At 35.4% G+C, this 16679-nt stretch overlaps 1 protein-coding gene across 3 annotated transcripts in view; it reads right to left on the bottom strand.

Moving 5' to 3' along the window:
- Window positions 1-1431: 1431 nt before the first annotated feature.
- DNAH8 (dynein axonemal heavy chain 8) overlaps window positions 1432-16679 on the bottom strand; it is a 134197-nt gene continuing 118949 nt past the window's right edge. For all 3 annotated transcript variants that reach the window (XM_027682007.1, XM_027682009.1, XM_027682008.1), the window contains 9 exons: window positions 15334-15489; window positions 13204-13320; window positions 12026-12127; window positions 11496-11656; window positions 6819-6975; window positions 6146-6298; window positions 5863-6052; window positions 2410-2531; window positions 1432-1930 (listed from right to left, as the gene is read on the bottom strand). In XM_027682007.1, coding sequence (XP_027537808.1) covers window positions 1643-1930; window positions 2410-2531; window positions 5863-6052; window positions 6146-6298; window positions 6819-6975; window positions 11496-11656; window positions 12026-12127; window positions 13204-13320; window positions 15334-15489 — 1446 coding nt within the window. In that variant the 3' untranslated portion in view covers window positions 1432-1642. The remainder of the gene's footprint in view (window positions 1931-2409; window positions 2532-5862; window positions 6053-6145; window positions 6299-6818; window positions 6976-11495; window positions 11657-12025; window positions 12128-13203; window positions 13321-15333; window positions 15490-16679) is intronic.

The following is a 16679-nucleotide window of genomic DNA, read 5'->3' as shown; positions in this document are numbered from 1 at the left end:
AGGCTCTTCCCAGAAAGTGGCTAAACATCAGCTGCCAGTGGGAAGCAGTAAATAAATTCCTTAATTTGATTTGCTTGTGTGTGCAGCTTTCCTTCACTTATTAAACTGTCTTCATCTTGATGCCCATGTTTTCAGCTTCTGCTCTTGCAATTCTTTCCCCTGTCCTCTGGGGCAGGACAGCAAGGGGCAAGAAACTGGACAGGTACTTAGCTGCTGGTCAACTCACCACAAGAACTGTCATCAATATTTTGATTACTTGGAGCAAAATCTCTTGCAGTTGCAAACTTAGATTTTTTTTTCCTTCTTTGCAGGTGTAGTTCTGTGGTACAACTTTTAAAAATACAAAGAAATCATAAAAGTTATCTAACACCTTAGCTGGTTTCTTGTATGTGGACCTAAGTCTAGAGAGAAGAAATGATTTGCTTAATTGCATTTGGAGATCTTCCTTTTTCTTACTCTGCTCATGATTTTGTGTCTTTGTATTGTAATTTTCTGTATGCCGTAGACTTTCTGCAAGTGGATATCCTGGGATGGTGACCTCTAGCAGATAGCCACAGGATTCTAACTTGAGGAAGAAACTTTTACCATCCCACCAGATGACCAGGAATTCAAGTAGTAGCTGCACTTTGCCACAGCAGATGCATTTGAACACTCTTGAACAGTAAAAGGAAGAACAGAGTCCAGTCATGGGGTGTAAGTGAAAAACCATATTGCCAAATAAAGCTGTCTGAAGGAAGAAACTTTTCTCAGATTATTAAAGAGAGAGTGTAGACTGCATATCTTGTTAAGTATTAGATAAGTAGAATTAGTTTATTATTAACTATGTCTGGAAAATTCATGGTTAGGATCATCACAGAATAATGCTGTGATAGCCATTTCAAGTATTTTATAGCTAAAATGAAATGCAGACAAAATTGTAGATAATCTGGTTCTCTATTTTAATTTTAAAACATCCATGTTAAGTAGTTGGAACTGTTCTACTTCTGTAGCTGTTCCCATGCAGCTAAACTTGACAGAGAACATACTGGTGGTCTCTGTCAGATATTCCAGGCACAAACATTTCTAGTGTATTTTTGCTTAATCTAGATAGTGTAACAAGAACAAGTAAGCCCTGAGAAAGCCCAAGTGAAAAATATGGATCAAATATATTTTTCTGTCCTAAAGTTTCCTCAAGGCTCAAAGAAGATAATGTGTGTATCATGCAGAATCCAGGAATTTAAATTTGCATCTAGGAGATTTTAAATTTTGTTATGTTTTATTGTCTTCTGTTGTCATCATATGTCACTGAAACACAAGCTAAAAGTTGTATGTGTGAAAGAATGTGAAAAATCAAAGTTTTTCTTTTTTAAGGTTTAACACCATTTTATTTGACATTAATTATATTATTTCCTTTTTAAGTAATACAATAGAAATATCAAAGACTACAATCAGTGAACTTATTTGGAAAACTTTAAGACTATCAACAAATAGCCAAGGCAAACTGAATTTACAGAAAGCAGAGAAAAAAATCAGTAAGCCAAGACTGAAATGAAATTTCTAGTATAATGACAAATAGCCACTAAAACAAAGCAGTAGAAGAATTACACATATAATTTGTGACCTGTGTCATATATTCCATTTCTGTTCTGGTATGAAGAACAGCTTACTTGATGTCACACAGAAGAGCCACTCCTCTCAATATCCAGTGGTCTGGAGACTTTACTGTCTTTAAATAGACCTCTGTAATGTAGTTCAAATCTGTCCTCATGGGCTTTTTGTAAAGAGGACAAACATAGAGCCTGGGATCCCTGGGTTTGGTTGAATCAACAGCAAACATATGCAGCACAGGCAGCTGGACAAAAAGAACCTTTGGTGTAGATTCAACGAGAATGCTTCTTCGTTTCTCCCAGCCTGCACCTTCCAAGTAGAGCCCATAGATATATACTCCTTCCTGTGTGAAGGGTAAGCAGACACACCACGTTAAATAAAATATCTGTTTTCTAAAATGAGGTATTGTCTTAAACCATTAAAAGGAATATATGTTTTATAGTAAAAAATATCTAACATTGAATCTTTTCTAACTATTTAATCTTAAACTATAATATCATCCTTTTTCAGAAAATAATGCTACTGAAATGGATGGCAATAAAAGTTGTTTAATAAAGTCTATATCCTACCAAATTTCATCTAAAGCTTACTATAAAGAAAAAAATTAACAAGTGGTACAATTAGATAGTTGTTTTTTTAAAAAAATATTTTTCTAGCTTAAGAAAATAAAATCTTCATACTTAGTATTTGTCTTCTATGCAAAAACAGCAAGATGAAGGCAAGAGTAACTTTGTCCTCTGTCAATCCAAAACGACTCAATGATGCATAATATAAACTAAATACCAAAATTAATACTGAAACATCTCTGCATAGCATACATACAGGAGGAGGTGCTGTGATTTCTTCTCTGGTTTGCTTTAGCACTTCATTATGTACTGCGACTTTATCTAGAGCCCAGTCTTTATGTGCTCGAGTTGCTTCTTGTTTCATTGCTGTCAGGAATCCTTGAGAAATTAAGCCAGAGATTTAGTATTTATCTCACGTGACCAAAAAAAATTATCTTATTTGGTTACAAGCATGGTTCTGCACTGAACTTAGAGTTCTACTGAAAAAAAGCACCCTGGTTAAGATAGAAATATTGCTTTGGGACCAAAATAGGAACAAATGACAAAAGTGGTACAGAATGCATTACACCGAGAAAAAGATTTTTAAATGGCACATACTTCTGTGGAGTTTTTTCCCTTTTTTCAAATTAAATTAGTCTTTAGAGGTAAAGGGCTGAATAGTTTAAGCACAAGGTGACAAAAAACTGGACAGCAAAGAGGTTTGGGTGTGTTGTAAAAGAAAAAGCTACAAAAATAGAAACACTAGTAGCAAATACCTAGTTGTTTCTATGTGTGTCAGAAGATGTCAATGGAGTCACTAAAAATTTAGTAGCTGCTATTTTATGCTACCAGATGAAGTACTACTTGGAATTGTCGTAAAGAGATTGAGACAAAGAAAGAGAAGTTAAAATAGAGAACTGTACACTTTAGAGTGAATTTCCTGGTGAGCGGTATTATGATTACAATAACTATATTTACTTCAACCCTACCCATAGCACACCTTTTGCACTTAGACCTCTCTCCAGCTGCAGGACTACTCTTTTTTTTGAACACAGATGTTGAAGCAATAGTAAAATTCAAGACTCTCTGTGTCTCAGGTTTGTTGGCTATTAGGCTAAATGTTTCCTTTGGTCAAAAGAATTTGGTCCATTATCTTACAGCATGAGTGCTGCTCTCGAATCACCAGAGATCAGTGTGCTTACCAGCTGTGCCATTTATGATACAAATGGAGTGATGTTTTGACTGGCATCTCAATACCATCTTTTAATGATAATTTGGATGTGCTCCAGGCGCCTCAACTGTTTATGAGAGTGACTCTAAAAAAACCTTTGATATTAGTACTTTCTACAGTCCTGGTCACAGGAAGCCCGGTAGGAACAAAAGCATCACAAAGCAAAGGTAACTCATAAAATATTCAAGAATTTCAGAGGTTAATCCTAGTTAAAAAACCACCTCATAGCTGTTACACAGAAGTTTCTCACAAGAATTTTGTATAGACAGTTGTGTAGGATAAATGAGATTCTTCTATGAATACACACCTAATAAAGTAATGGAGTTTTTTACTCATGGAGATGGTTAAAATTTATTTTTCTTCCTCCTTCCTCTAAATGATAAATATATCAAGTTATAACAAATAATGACAGATAATGTTTACTTGTACTTTGCAGCATATCTTTGATGAATTTGAATAAACTATTCATGAAATAACCTGTGAAATGGGAACATTGAAAACTACATTTTGATGATTCCCTGTGAAAGATAGATAACGGCTATAAATGCTGGTATTGTTGCACATTCATAGAATCACAGAACAGTCCATGTTGAGAGACCACCTGGTCCAACCTTTCACAGGAAAGGGAGACTAGGTAAGATTATCTAGCACTCTGTCCAATTACATCTTGAGAACCTTCAGCAATGGGGATTCGACCATGTCCCCGATGAGGTTGTTTGTTGTTCCTCTGCTCTTACTGTACTGTAAAAAGTCATTTTGTTGCTACTGTAACATCTTGTTCTAGATTAAAGCTCTTGCAACTTACAGTTTGGAATAAGTTAAACAGTTTGAACCAAAAATAATATTTTCTTTAAAAGCTGGATAATTATCACAGAATCAAAGAGTCACTGAATATTCTGAGTTGGAAGGGACCCACAAGGATCATGGAGTCCAACTCCTTATCATTAAGTATACTTTCTTTAGAAGCTGTATATCATGATACAATGTCAACAAGATAAATTATTTTATTTATTAACTACATGTTTTCCTTCTTGTAATATAAAACCTGCATTTGTGGGTCTGATTAAAATACCATAGAATCACATAGCATGGTTTGGGTTGAAAGGCACCTTAAAGATCATCAAGTTCCAACTCCTCTGCCAAGGGCAGAGCCACCAAAAAAAACCCCAAACAAACCAACAAAACCCCAAAAAAACCCCAAAAAACAAAACCACAAACAAACAAAACACAAACAACCAAAAAACCCAAACAAACAAAATCCAGAATTCCTCTAGGCCAGGTCCCATCCAACCTGGCCTTGAATACTGCCAGGAATGGGGCATCCACACTTCTCTGGGCAAGCTGTTTCAGTGTCTCACTCCCATCGCAGTAAAGAATTTTGTCATATCTATTCTAAACTTACCATTTTTCAGTTTAAATCAGTTCCCCCTTGTCCTATGTAGTTGTGAAAAGTCCCTTTCCATCTCTCTTGTAGCCCCATTTAGGTACCAGAAGGTGCTATAAAGGTTGCCCCCAGAGCCTTCTCCTCCAGGCTGAACGGCCCCAACTCTCTTAGCCTCCAGCCCTCCGATCATCTTTGTGGCCCTCCTCTGGACTTGCTCCAACAGATCCACATCCTTTCTATGTTGGGGCCCCCACAGCTGGATGCAGCACTCTAGGTGGGGATTCACAAGAGTAGAGTAGAGGAGCAGAATCACCTCCCTTGATCTGCTGGCCATGTTTATTTTGATGCAGCCCAGGACATGGTTGGCCTTCTGGGCTGCAAGTGCACATTGCCAAGTCATGTTGAACTTCTCATCAACCAACACCCCCAAGTCCATCTCCTCAGGGTTGGTCTCAGTACCTTCTCCACCCAGCCTGTACTTGTGCTTGTGCTTGCCCCAACCTTGCACTTGGCCTTGTTAACTTCACAGTGTTCACACAGGCCCACCTCTCCAGCCTGTCCAGGTCCCTCTGACTGGCATCCCTTCCCTCCAGCATGTCAACTGCATCACAGAGCTTGGTGTTGTCAGCAAACTTGCTGAGGATGCACTCAATCTCATGTCCATGTTGCTGACAAAGATGTTACACAGCACCAGTCCCAATTCCAACCCCAGAGGAATGCCACTGTCACTGCTCTCCACTTGGAGACCACCTGTACAAGCATTCTGTCTCTGATACTAGACATAGGCAGATGCTTAGTGAAATAATATTACATCAGGCAAAATGACACATAAATCCTTTCCCTTCTATGTTCTTCCAGATTCTGGCAATCTGGAGCTTAGGGACCTCACAACTCAAAGGTCAAGTTTGGACAATCATGTTTATGGCTACCATTGGACCTGTTCCCCAGGACTTTATCTAATCTCTTTTTTGAACCCATTTGTCTTTTGGCTTCTATGACATATTCTGGCAGCAATAAAAATATCTTTTCTACATATAATATTAAATGAGATATGTAGTATAATCATTAAATTATTATTACATACATTACTACTCAAGTCCTTTCAGTAACCTTACCTTGTGGATTAAAGAATCCAGTTATCCAAAACACATTTGGTCTTCCTTGAAATATCCAAGTAGACAATTGAGCATTTCTTTCCAAAAGTTCAGTAAACCAGAAGCCAAGTGTGGAAGAATCCCAAGATACTCTTTTCCATACTTGAGGAATTCGAGCATCATACATGTTGTCAAGTGCATCTCTTAAATTCTAAAGCAATGAAACAATAATATCCAAAGTAAAGCAATCAAGGTAATAGTTTAAAACACAATATTCCATATGTAGTAAATATGCTTTACTTGCCTCACTCATAACAATTGTTCCTTCTATGGCTAATTTCAGATCATTCAAACTGTTGCGGACAATGGTGATCACTTTCTGCATGCGGTCAATTTCTTGACGAAGAAAAATATTCATAGAGTTAAGGTGCCCCATTTTAACTAAACGAGCTTTTACCTAAAATATAAAAGCACAGAAGGAATTTAATTAAGTCTAAATTGTTGAAATGCTGTTGTCGTATACAACATCCTAACTTTCAGTGTGTTCAGAAAAATAAATATTAGCTCTGTATATTATTCAATTAAAATTTATCCCCTTAAAACTGTTGCAGTTTTTATTTTTTGTCAGATACTACCTAATTACACATGATTTTGCTAGAATAGGACTTCACCCAGAAGGCCCAGGAGACTGCTGCACAAAAAATGAAGACTGATTTTATTCTATGTTTTCACAAGTAGATTTGGAAGTCCAAGCATAGTATCCATGACATATCTGCATGACCAATTGTTAGATGCCTTGATTTTAAATAGCAAAGCCTCATACCAGTTCATACTGACAGAAATAATATTGTTGGTTCCTTACTTGAATCTGCTACTAGCTATATGACCTTTTGTTACAGTTCAGTGTTTCTTTTTTGGGATATCTTATGTGAAAACTCAGCAGAGAGAACAGTAAGACAAAACTAAAATTAGCTTGCCTCATGAGGTATGTAATCTGGAGGGAGTTTCTCTAGCATGTCTTCAGCTAAACGATAAACAACTGATTCACGAGTTTCTCCAGATCCTGCACCACTTTCTTTAGGCTGAATGTTGGTAATAGTATCTAGAACATCAGCTGATGTATTTCTTTGGTATCTGAGAGGATAAGAAATATGTTATAAATTACATAAGATTTTTTAATAGGTAGTCATAACTTTGTAGAACACACAACCTGCAAGTTGAGAAAAAACACAGTGTCATCAAGTCAAATCAAAACTCGCACAAAATTGTTTTCCTTGGCATCCTGCAACAAGTTTAACACACTAATCATGAACAGTGTTTGGTTTTCCATGGTTGTAAATGGTATGAGCTTCCCTCTACACACCTTGTTATACAGTTGATGTTTTCCTAATTGAGGGATAAGAAGGAGGTCTGCAAACTGAGATTGTGAGGTGGCAGAAAAACCTATCACAGCATTTCTAGAGATTCTGAGGGAAGGGAAGAAAATGGCATATTTCTGATAAGAACTTCTAAATAGCTATTTGTTGGGAAGAAGCAACAAAAATTTCATAAAAAGAAACAATATTTCCCTCAGCTACTTCTTAAAAGTGAAATACAGAAGAAGGAAAAGGTGGAGGTATAACTCTGCAAGCTGCCCCTTTATTAATTAGTAAATTCATTCTGCTTTGAGGTATTTCCAGATTAATGATAAGAGTTGCTAGATTTACAGCACTCCAGGTTGAAATGTTGTGTTCCATAATGAAGCTTGGGCAGGGCTAATGTAAATTTATGTTCTGAGTCAGTACAAAAAAAGTGAACTAAATTTGTGTGGCATTGGATGATAAAAAATAGTAGACCACGTCAATCCTTCAATACAAGCAGAATTATAGGAGTATTTTTGTTACAATGCTATCCAGTGGTGTAGAGCTATGAGAGGCAATAAGAAAGAAAACAGATACTGGAGTACTAGCAATACCTACCTTTACCTTATAGAATCAGGTATACAAGGAACATACATCCCGAGTCTGACATAGGACATAAATTTACACTGATTCAAAGCATAGTTTTGCATGTCAGTTTTACTTTTCAACTTTCATGCAACACCCATTCCTTCTATTACTTTGTCATACCTAATTATATAAGACATGAAACCAAGGATAGAACATGTGAACTTCTAAAGCATCTAAGCTTTGGAGATAGTATCACCAAACTAAAGAAGCTACATACCACAGTAGTTAAACTAATTTTTTTTGTGAATGCAATTATAAAAACTATAAATCAGAAATATAGAAGAAATACTAGTGGGTGTTTGCTTCTCAGAGAATATAATTTCCGCTTCTAAATATAGGAATGGTGGGGCTTTCACAGTTTTTAACAACTCTTGACTTTAGACTCAAAACTCTCAATCTTTTTTTCAATTTATGGCCCCATTTAAAGAATGAAAGATTTATTCAAGACCACATATGAGCAGCAAAGATAAAATAAAATTTCTTTTGGACTCGTGACTTCATTGCTAATTTGGATGACATACTGGTGCCTGTGACCTTTGTCTGTGTCTTGCTTATTTAACAAGTAGTGATAAGAGAGATGTGAAACTTCCTCTTCACACTGTGAGTACTGTTCTTCCAATACTGCTGTTGACTATTTTATGTAGAAGGAATAGATTCCCCGATTATTACATCAATTAAATTATAATATATTACAGAATTATAAAAATAGTCTTTCCCTGAGTCTAAACAAAAGTAGAAGCAATTTTAAAAAGAAAAACTTTGGGGACAAGGAGAGAACAGCTTTTGAAAAATAACATTGAAGTAACAGAATCAAAGGTTAGCAATACTTCTTTGTTGAACGACACAAGGTAAGAATCTTCTGAAGAGGAGAAATTATGTGAATATTGTAAAAATAAAAATTACAGCTTGAAGAAGAATAATTTTGTTGTAAATAAAAATAGAAAAGACAAAAATATGTATCTCAATGTGAACATAATTAAAAATAATGTTCCAGTGTGAAAGTGAGATTAAAATAAAAAGAAGAAAATTCATTCACATACCACTGGGACTCATTGAACATAAAAACCACTCTGAAAGAAAATTTTTCTGGGCTTTGGAAAACCATTAGAAACTTTCCTTTAGATTGCAAATAAAATGTTGAAATATAGATGCAAACAATAATGAAAAAAACCCATCTCATAGGTTTGTAGAGGAAGTACCATATTCCTGAGAAGAAAATCAGTTATACATGATGGGGTGACCCTCATCACATGTAGACATCTAAGTGTAGATGCCTACAAAACAGATTTTGTCTAGATAGCCCAATTCAGCTCATGTATTTTAGATGTCTGCTTTGTGACCAGAGAAATTGCACTTTACAAGGATTTATTTTTCTCTGTTACAGTAAAGGAAGTCTTGGGTAACCATGAATGAAGCTACAGCAACATTAAGTTAATATCATTTATAGTGTCAGTGTTGCCTAAAAGTAGGTATGTAAGATGAAGCACTCAATACCTGTTTATATTGTTTTTCCCTGAAATAGTATTGTAAAGCAAATTGTGTCATAAGAAGAAAAAAATAATTAATTTTCTATGAATTTTGATTTACTCCAAAAAGCATTATTAAGAATATTTTTCTAAGAGTTTGGATGTGAAAACCTAGCACAGTTAGATAGCTGGAGTCAGTGCCATCAGGAATTTTCTGTACTGGAAGTTAAAATTGAGAAAAAGTGCAGTGTGACAGGAACATTGCCTCAGCTTTGTGTAGAAAACAGCAATATCTATTGCAGCAGGGTGTTCAAAACCTTGCATTCACCAAGGGACAATGGGAGATTCTTCTCTATCTTCAGTTGGTTATAGCAGCTTGCAGTATCTTTACAAAAATTCAGTCACATTTAAGGCTTCAGTATAGAACCAACTGGGACGGGGTTTTCACAGAAGATTGTCAGAATATTCCCTTCCCACTCAGGTACCTGTTAATGATGTTGGTTTTGCAGAGCCTATGATTCACATAGCAAGTTAAAATCATTCTCTGACTTCAGGTGTTAAAATAAGTGAAAGCATTGAAATTCAGTGAAGCTTTACAGTTAGAACCAACAGATCGAGCTTTTGGCTGAACTGTAAAACTGTCACAGTAAATTGGTGAGAGATAACATCCTGTCCTCAGTAATAGGAACTTGGAGAGGTCCTGGCTCTCTCAGGATTCCAGTTCTAGCAGTTAGCCTTTTGCATACAATGAGATGACTTGATAGGATATTTTAAGGAGAATTTGAACTTTTTGTACAGTATGGGATGCTAATCCATTTGGTTTGTATCAAAAATGAAATTCAGACACAGTATCTGTGCATAGTTGCCTATAAGAGATTAAACATGTGATTAAACATGGAAAAAAAGCATGAAACTGTTGAACATTTTCTCCAAACTCTAAAAAAATACCTATAAAGGAAAATTAAAAAAAAAATAAAATAAAAGAACTAAAGTAGCAGGAATATGCTGAGGTACCAAATGGAAGAAAAAAACTCAGTAGTAAAGAGAAATCAAAGCACTGTTCCTATTCACAAAAGCTCCACCAACAGTGTTAGTCCCAAGTTTCCTCCTGTAAATTAGCTCTCCTATAAGCCTAATTTTGGATCTAAAGCAGGTATCTTTTCAAGACTTTGTTTAGTTCTCTGTAAAATCTTGGCTCTTCTTTAATCAATTCTGCAAGGGAGGTCTTGCAAGTACCAGAGAATGACTTGAAACAGAATCCACTCTTAGATTCTTTTCTTCACAAGTATATATTAACAATGGTATGTACTAGGCAGAGCTGACAATAAAACTATGTACTGTTCTCACAGCATGCTTAGAATACTGGGTTCTTGATATGGCATCAGCCTCTCAACTTTGAGGCTGAAAAATTGTGGGAAATTATTGTTTTGTCCAAAAATGTTATATTAGGTTTTCACAGCAGCTCTGCATTTGAGTAACATTAGTTTTGTTTAAAGTACAAAAAAAGCTATGTTAAGAAACAGTGAATGTGGACATAATGAAAAGGCAATAATTCATGGCAGAATCATTGTGAACTTCAGTGAAAAAAGTATGATGATGCTTATATCCTTTCACAGGGCATGTAATATTAGAAGGAAATAAAAGTTAAGCTGTTACACAGATTATTTGGAATGAAAGTGAATCAAGCCAAAGTTTAAACGGAGTTAGTAGTTGGTGCAGTTGAAAAGTCTTCCTTAAATAATGGAAATGGCAGGACTGACGGCAACAACAGTTTGTAGTTACATCCAAAGACGTGCTTGTAAAGCAAATGACAGTCCAAAGAACCATTTAACAAGTGTGCACAGAAAAATAATATACTACTTCGGAACAGAAGGCAAATATTAGAAACTTTCTCTAATTGAACTGTATAGAACTTTGTATCATATGTTCATTATAATTATTTTATCTAAAAAAAATTGTAAAACCATGAAGACTAAGTAGCAAAAATTCCAACTGCTTCAAAACAACATGTAAAATGTAGCTGAAGATACTGCATTCATAACCACGTGCATACACAGAAAGTGTTCCACTTCAATAGTGAAATTCACATGAATCCTAAGTTTCCTATGAAAAATATACTTTACTTGAACATTTGATAGGGACTTGTTTCCAAACACTAAAAGAAAGGTTCTCTTTTTTCAATATGTTGAGACATACTTACGTAATATCAGCATTAGGATGGAGACCAAAGACCTCTGGGCTGTCCATGGCAGGGAGTAACTGGATGTATTCAAAGTACTGTTCCAGGGTTTTGCACACTGGAATTTTATATCCAGTGTAAAAACAGAAATCGCTCTCAAACATATTTTCATTAAACCATACCTGTGAAAAATCCAGGGGAGAAAAAAAACCAACAATTACTTTGCTACTTAGAGAGGTTTTTTAATTTCATTTTTGTTCTTGGACAATTAGGGTTCTTGTTTCAGCTACTACATCTAATTTTACTTGAATACAGAAGTAAAACATTTAGAATTCTGTCTCGGAAGTTTGAATTCCAGCTAAGTCTTTTAAGTTTCTGCTCCTCACTAAGGAGGAACCTCACTGCCAAAGAATGATGTTTTGAAAAATTCATTTTACTTTGAACTGTCTTATAAACTGGTGAAATGGATATTCAGCAGAAAGAAGGTATTTTGATTTCTGTATTGCAACTGCTAATAAAAATGACAAATAACTATTTCCAAGGTCTCCTACCCTTGCAAAGCAGTTAAGAAGACGCTTATCATAGTCATCTGTGACTCGGCCTCCATATTGTACTTCTCCAATCATGTAGCGTACTGTGTTCCATGATATCCCCTGGATTAAAGTAAAGTAAATGAAAGGCTGTAGTTATAATATGTAAGAAGAAGGTGTCCAGTAATTTCAATATCATCTGAAGCTCATAAGGCTCTGAAATGCAACCTGAAAAGATCATATGAAAATAATATTTTCCAATGTATTTTTTGAACTCAACTCTGTAATTTAATAGAAGAGTTGGGCTTGATCCTGCTAATACAAATATATAATCACAGAATCATTTAGGTTGGAAAAGACCTCTAAGATCATCTAGTCCAACCTTTGACCAAACACCAACTTGTCAACTAGACCACAGCATTAAGGGCCAAGTCCAGTAATTTCTTTAACACCTTCAGGGATGGTGACTCCACCACCTCCCTAGGCAGCCCATTCCAATGCCTAACTACCCCTTCTGATGCAGCTTGGGGCTATGTCCTCTCATCCTGTCTCTAGTTCCCTGGGAGAAGAGGCTGACCCCACCTGGCTACAACCTCCTTTAGGTTGTAGAAGTCTCCCCTGAGCCTCCTCTTCTCCAGACTGAACAACCCCAGCTCCTTCAGCCTCTCCTCGTAGGGGTTACTGTCTAGAAGCAATATGTCATATTGCATATCTAAAATATATATAATTTATTTCATTATTTCTTGCGTGACCTGAAATCACTCTCAGCTGCTACTGCCTCTCCCCTTTCTCTCCACCTTTCTGTACCCCACCCCACCCCTTCTCCCTATTTCTCATCTTTCTCTATTAGCCAAGAGCTGCTTCGCAAGGAATGGCTATTCCTTGCTAAGTAGAAGACCAAATGGTAGCCCTTTCCAAAACAGATAATGTATAGACTTGGTAATTTTAGATATAGGAGTAAGAAAAAACAATATCAAATTCTTAAGTTCTTAAAAGCTACGTATTTTTACACGGATAACAACACACAAAATATTTAAGCTTGATTGTCTTGCAAAGAACTTGAAACTTTGATCATTAGAAGTTGCACTGAAAGGATAGCAATGAATAAACTATGACAAATAGTAACATGAGGAAAAAACAATTGCTGATGCCATACAAAGCAATTAAATATACTGTATGCAAATTGTAGTAGTATATACCTTCCTGATGTCACATTTTTTTAGGTGATTTTGTATAAACTGAACACTGGCTGTAAAGTCTGCTGAGTTAAATTCATACGGAATATTCCAACCCAAAGGCCCAAACTTGCGTCGCTCCTTAGGAATAAAATTAAAACCAAATATATTTATGAAACAACTTATAATTTTCTTTCCTTATTAAAGTTCAATAATAATAGTAACAGTGGAGTAAAGAATTGAACTGGTGAAGAAAGGTAGCATAGAAAATGGTTTTCATACATGTCAATAATATAGAAAAATTTATAGAAAAAGCAACAAAACAATTTATTGTTAGCTTTACTAATCAATCTATCAGTCATAGGTTTGCAATGTCTCATGTCTATTTGGATGATGAGATTTTTATACTAAGTAATTAATTAATTTCGAATTTTACAGTTTTCAACTTCTTTTTACATATACTGCCTACTAATGATAGGTGCAAATTTTCGAGCTCCTATATTTATGTTCAGTCATGCAAAGGCTTCTAGGTTGCTTCTTATGTCTTGTTGTATCAATGTATGGTTTCAAAATTCACAACTTTATTATAGCACTGCCACCATTACATTACTTAAATTTATTATTTCATATCTCCTTGAAAATAAAATTATAACAGTTGTAGTAACAGAAAAATAGTTGACTATAAAAGTAAGAGAATATGTTCTGTAGCCCAAACATTTTAAACATTCAACACTATTAGATTTCTCACAACTTTGTTACAGTCACCTTAGTTAAATTGCTCAATGACTTTTTTTCAGAAGGTAGAACAAATTAATACAAGAAATTAAGAACTAAATTGCTAAATAGTGCTGACATTTATTAAATGCATAAATGACATTTTAAAATTAACTAAGTGATAACATAATTATCAGAGTATATATTACCAGGTCACCAATGACTGACAGTCTTTGACATCTGAAGTAACATTTAGGTACCCTAGCTACAATATTTAAAAAGATCTAGAATTGGGAAAAAAAGCCCTTTTATTATTTTTCAAAATCAAATATTGCTTATAAGCAGATGAGACAGCATTAACAATAACACCCTGCAGAAAGGTAAAATGATTTTCTGCCAAATTTTATGAATTACTTCTTAAGCTACATTTATCATAATGATCTTGTCACCAAAGGATATTAAGAATTGGTCAGTTTAAAGGCAGAACAATGTATATTTTGCTTATTGATTGGCAATTCATAAATAAAATTTCTTAACAGATGAATAGCTGTCATAGTTTTAAAAATACTGATGGGTTGAAGAAGCTTAGATCTTCTAGTTCCAAAAGAACAGTATAATCCTGAGGCAGTACACAGAACAAATTTTTCACTGTTTAAAAGGTAGAGGAGGAAAATTATGCAGAATACTGTATCTTAATAGAGAACATCAACAAATTGTCCTTCTCTCACCATCTCCCTGTAGTGAAAATACAAGCTGCTCAGTGGAGCTCAAGGCTCAAACAGTGGTTTAAAACTATTTTGAGATCCTTGATGAAAAGAAGGTGCATTCAAAGAGCTCAAATTTTTGGTATGTATTATGAACTCAAAACTTATATATCTTGAAAATACAAAGTATAGATATCATTGTTCTCACATTGGAATTAATGTAGAAAACACATTGACACAGATAAGATAAAAACTAGATGCAGAGTGATAGAATTTTATTTAAATATAGCCATCTAGAAAGTAGACAGCTACTCTAAGCTAGGCATCTGGATTGCCTTTAAAATCAGTGGACAGAAAGAGTGATATACCTCTAGAAAAATATTAATTCTTAGGGAAAGACAGCTGCAACAGATCAGCTAATTTTCTGTTTCAGAGGGCTTATCTATTTCTATTGACTACAGAAAGAGAAATTTTTCCCTTACGCCAAATGACTAACTTTTGGTCAGACAAAGTTAGATGAAAAAACCAAATTCTAAGTGCTCGTAGTATGAAAATTGTTTAAAATTTAAAAATAAAAAATAAAAAGAGAATAAGGAACCTTGAAATACAGATTATAGAAATTAAAGCTTCAGCCCTGCAGCATACTACAAGAAATATCAGAATGTGTTTTTTCAGGAACCTCTATTAAAGTGACTCCATATACTATAACACTATTTGCAAACTTTTTAAGAAATACCTGAACAGTAGAATGCAGGAAAGCTACAGTGTAAAGCAAAGGTTTCCACATAGGCAGGTTGCTTGCATTTAACAGATCCTGACTAATTCCAGAAAATGTTCTTTTCAATCCGGCACGCATACCTTGGGGAGGTTCATTTGTGAACTTTATAGCAATCTGTCATGTGAAAAAGATAAAGGATTTGCTTTGTTTACTGAAACACAAGTAGCAACACATGAAAATGTCAAAACTATTAGTTATAAATAAAATGTAAATAGCTGAAGCATTGTAGAGATGAAGTAGATATGTAGCTATAAACTGCATAAAATGAGTACATAGAATCATAGAATAGTTTGAGTTGGAAAGGTCCTTTTAAGGGGGGGGCATCTGATCTGAACCCCCTGCAGCGACATCTTCAACTAGATCAGGTCAGTTAGAGCCCTGTCCAACCTGACCTTGAATGTTTCCTTTCTGGGTGACCTGCCTTACTGCCCCTATTGTAAATAACTTCTTTCCTATATCTAATTTAAATCAAACCTTCTTCAGTTTAAAACCAGAACCCCTCGTCCTATTGCAACAGGCCCTGATAAAATGTGAGTTCTCATCTTCTTTAGAGGCCCCATTGAGTACTGGAAGGCCACAATAAGGTCTTCCCAGAGCCTTCTCTTCTCCAGTCATACCAGATTAGGCCACAAAAGGTTTTGAACATAGACCTTTAACTTATGTGGATCAGAACCATCACTGACACTTGGCCATGGATCTGAGAATTTTCATCTGAGAATTTTCATCATTCTGAGAATTTTCAGACTGCTTCATCAGGAAGCAGTCACCATGTTTCTCAGAAGGTAAAGGTTCTCTATCCCTAATTCAATGACTGAATGATGGAAGAGAACTATCCAGCATATATGACAAAAACCAGGTTGTATTTCTGGTCCCAGAACTTCACAGTAAGTACTAAGAAATCTCACCTTTTCTCGGATCAAATCTTTGTGTTCCAGTGGCTACTCTCGACTCTGTGGCTATATCTACAGCAGTAAATTAGATTTACCAGAGAATATTCCCGAGGACTCTGGTCAGCAGGCATTGAATCCATGTTTATGACACTAAATTGCCACAGCCCCTTAGTTCATTCAAACTGCCTAATGGGAATAGTGGCTACAAAATTTTAATCATCAAACCATACCTGGAAATTATTTGGAAGAGTGCTAGTAAGCACAGGTTTTCATGTCAGAGAATGTTGTAACTATTTACCCCATGTGCTATGGCATTCCAGTGCTGGATAATGTTCATGGGACACACTTCAATCTATTAGTTCAGACACAGACTGGCCTTACCAGAATCTCTATTCCTTGAGACACTAACAAATG

Source organism: Neopelma chrysocephalum, unplaced genomic scaffold, assembly GCF_003984885.1.
Source record: "Neopelma chrysocephalum unplaced genomic scaffold, ASM398488v2 Primary Assembly neopelma1_61b, whole genome shotgun sequence".
Classification (NCBI taxonomy): Eukaryota; Metazoa; Chordata; class Aves; order Passeriformes; family Pipridae; genus Neopelma; species Neopelma chrysocephalum.
The sequence above is the reverse complement of the archived record's forward strand: the minus strand, read 5'-3'. Positions and strand labels throughout refer to the sequence as shown.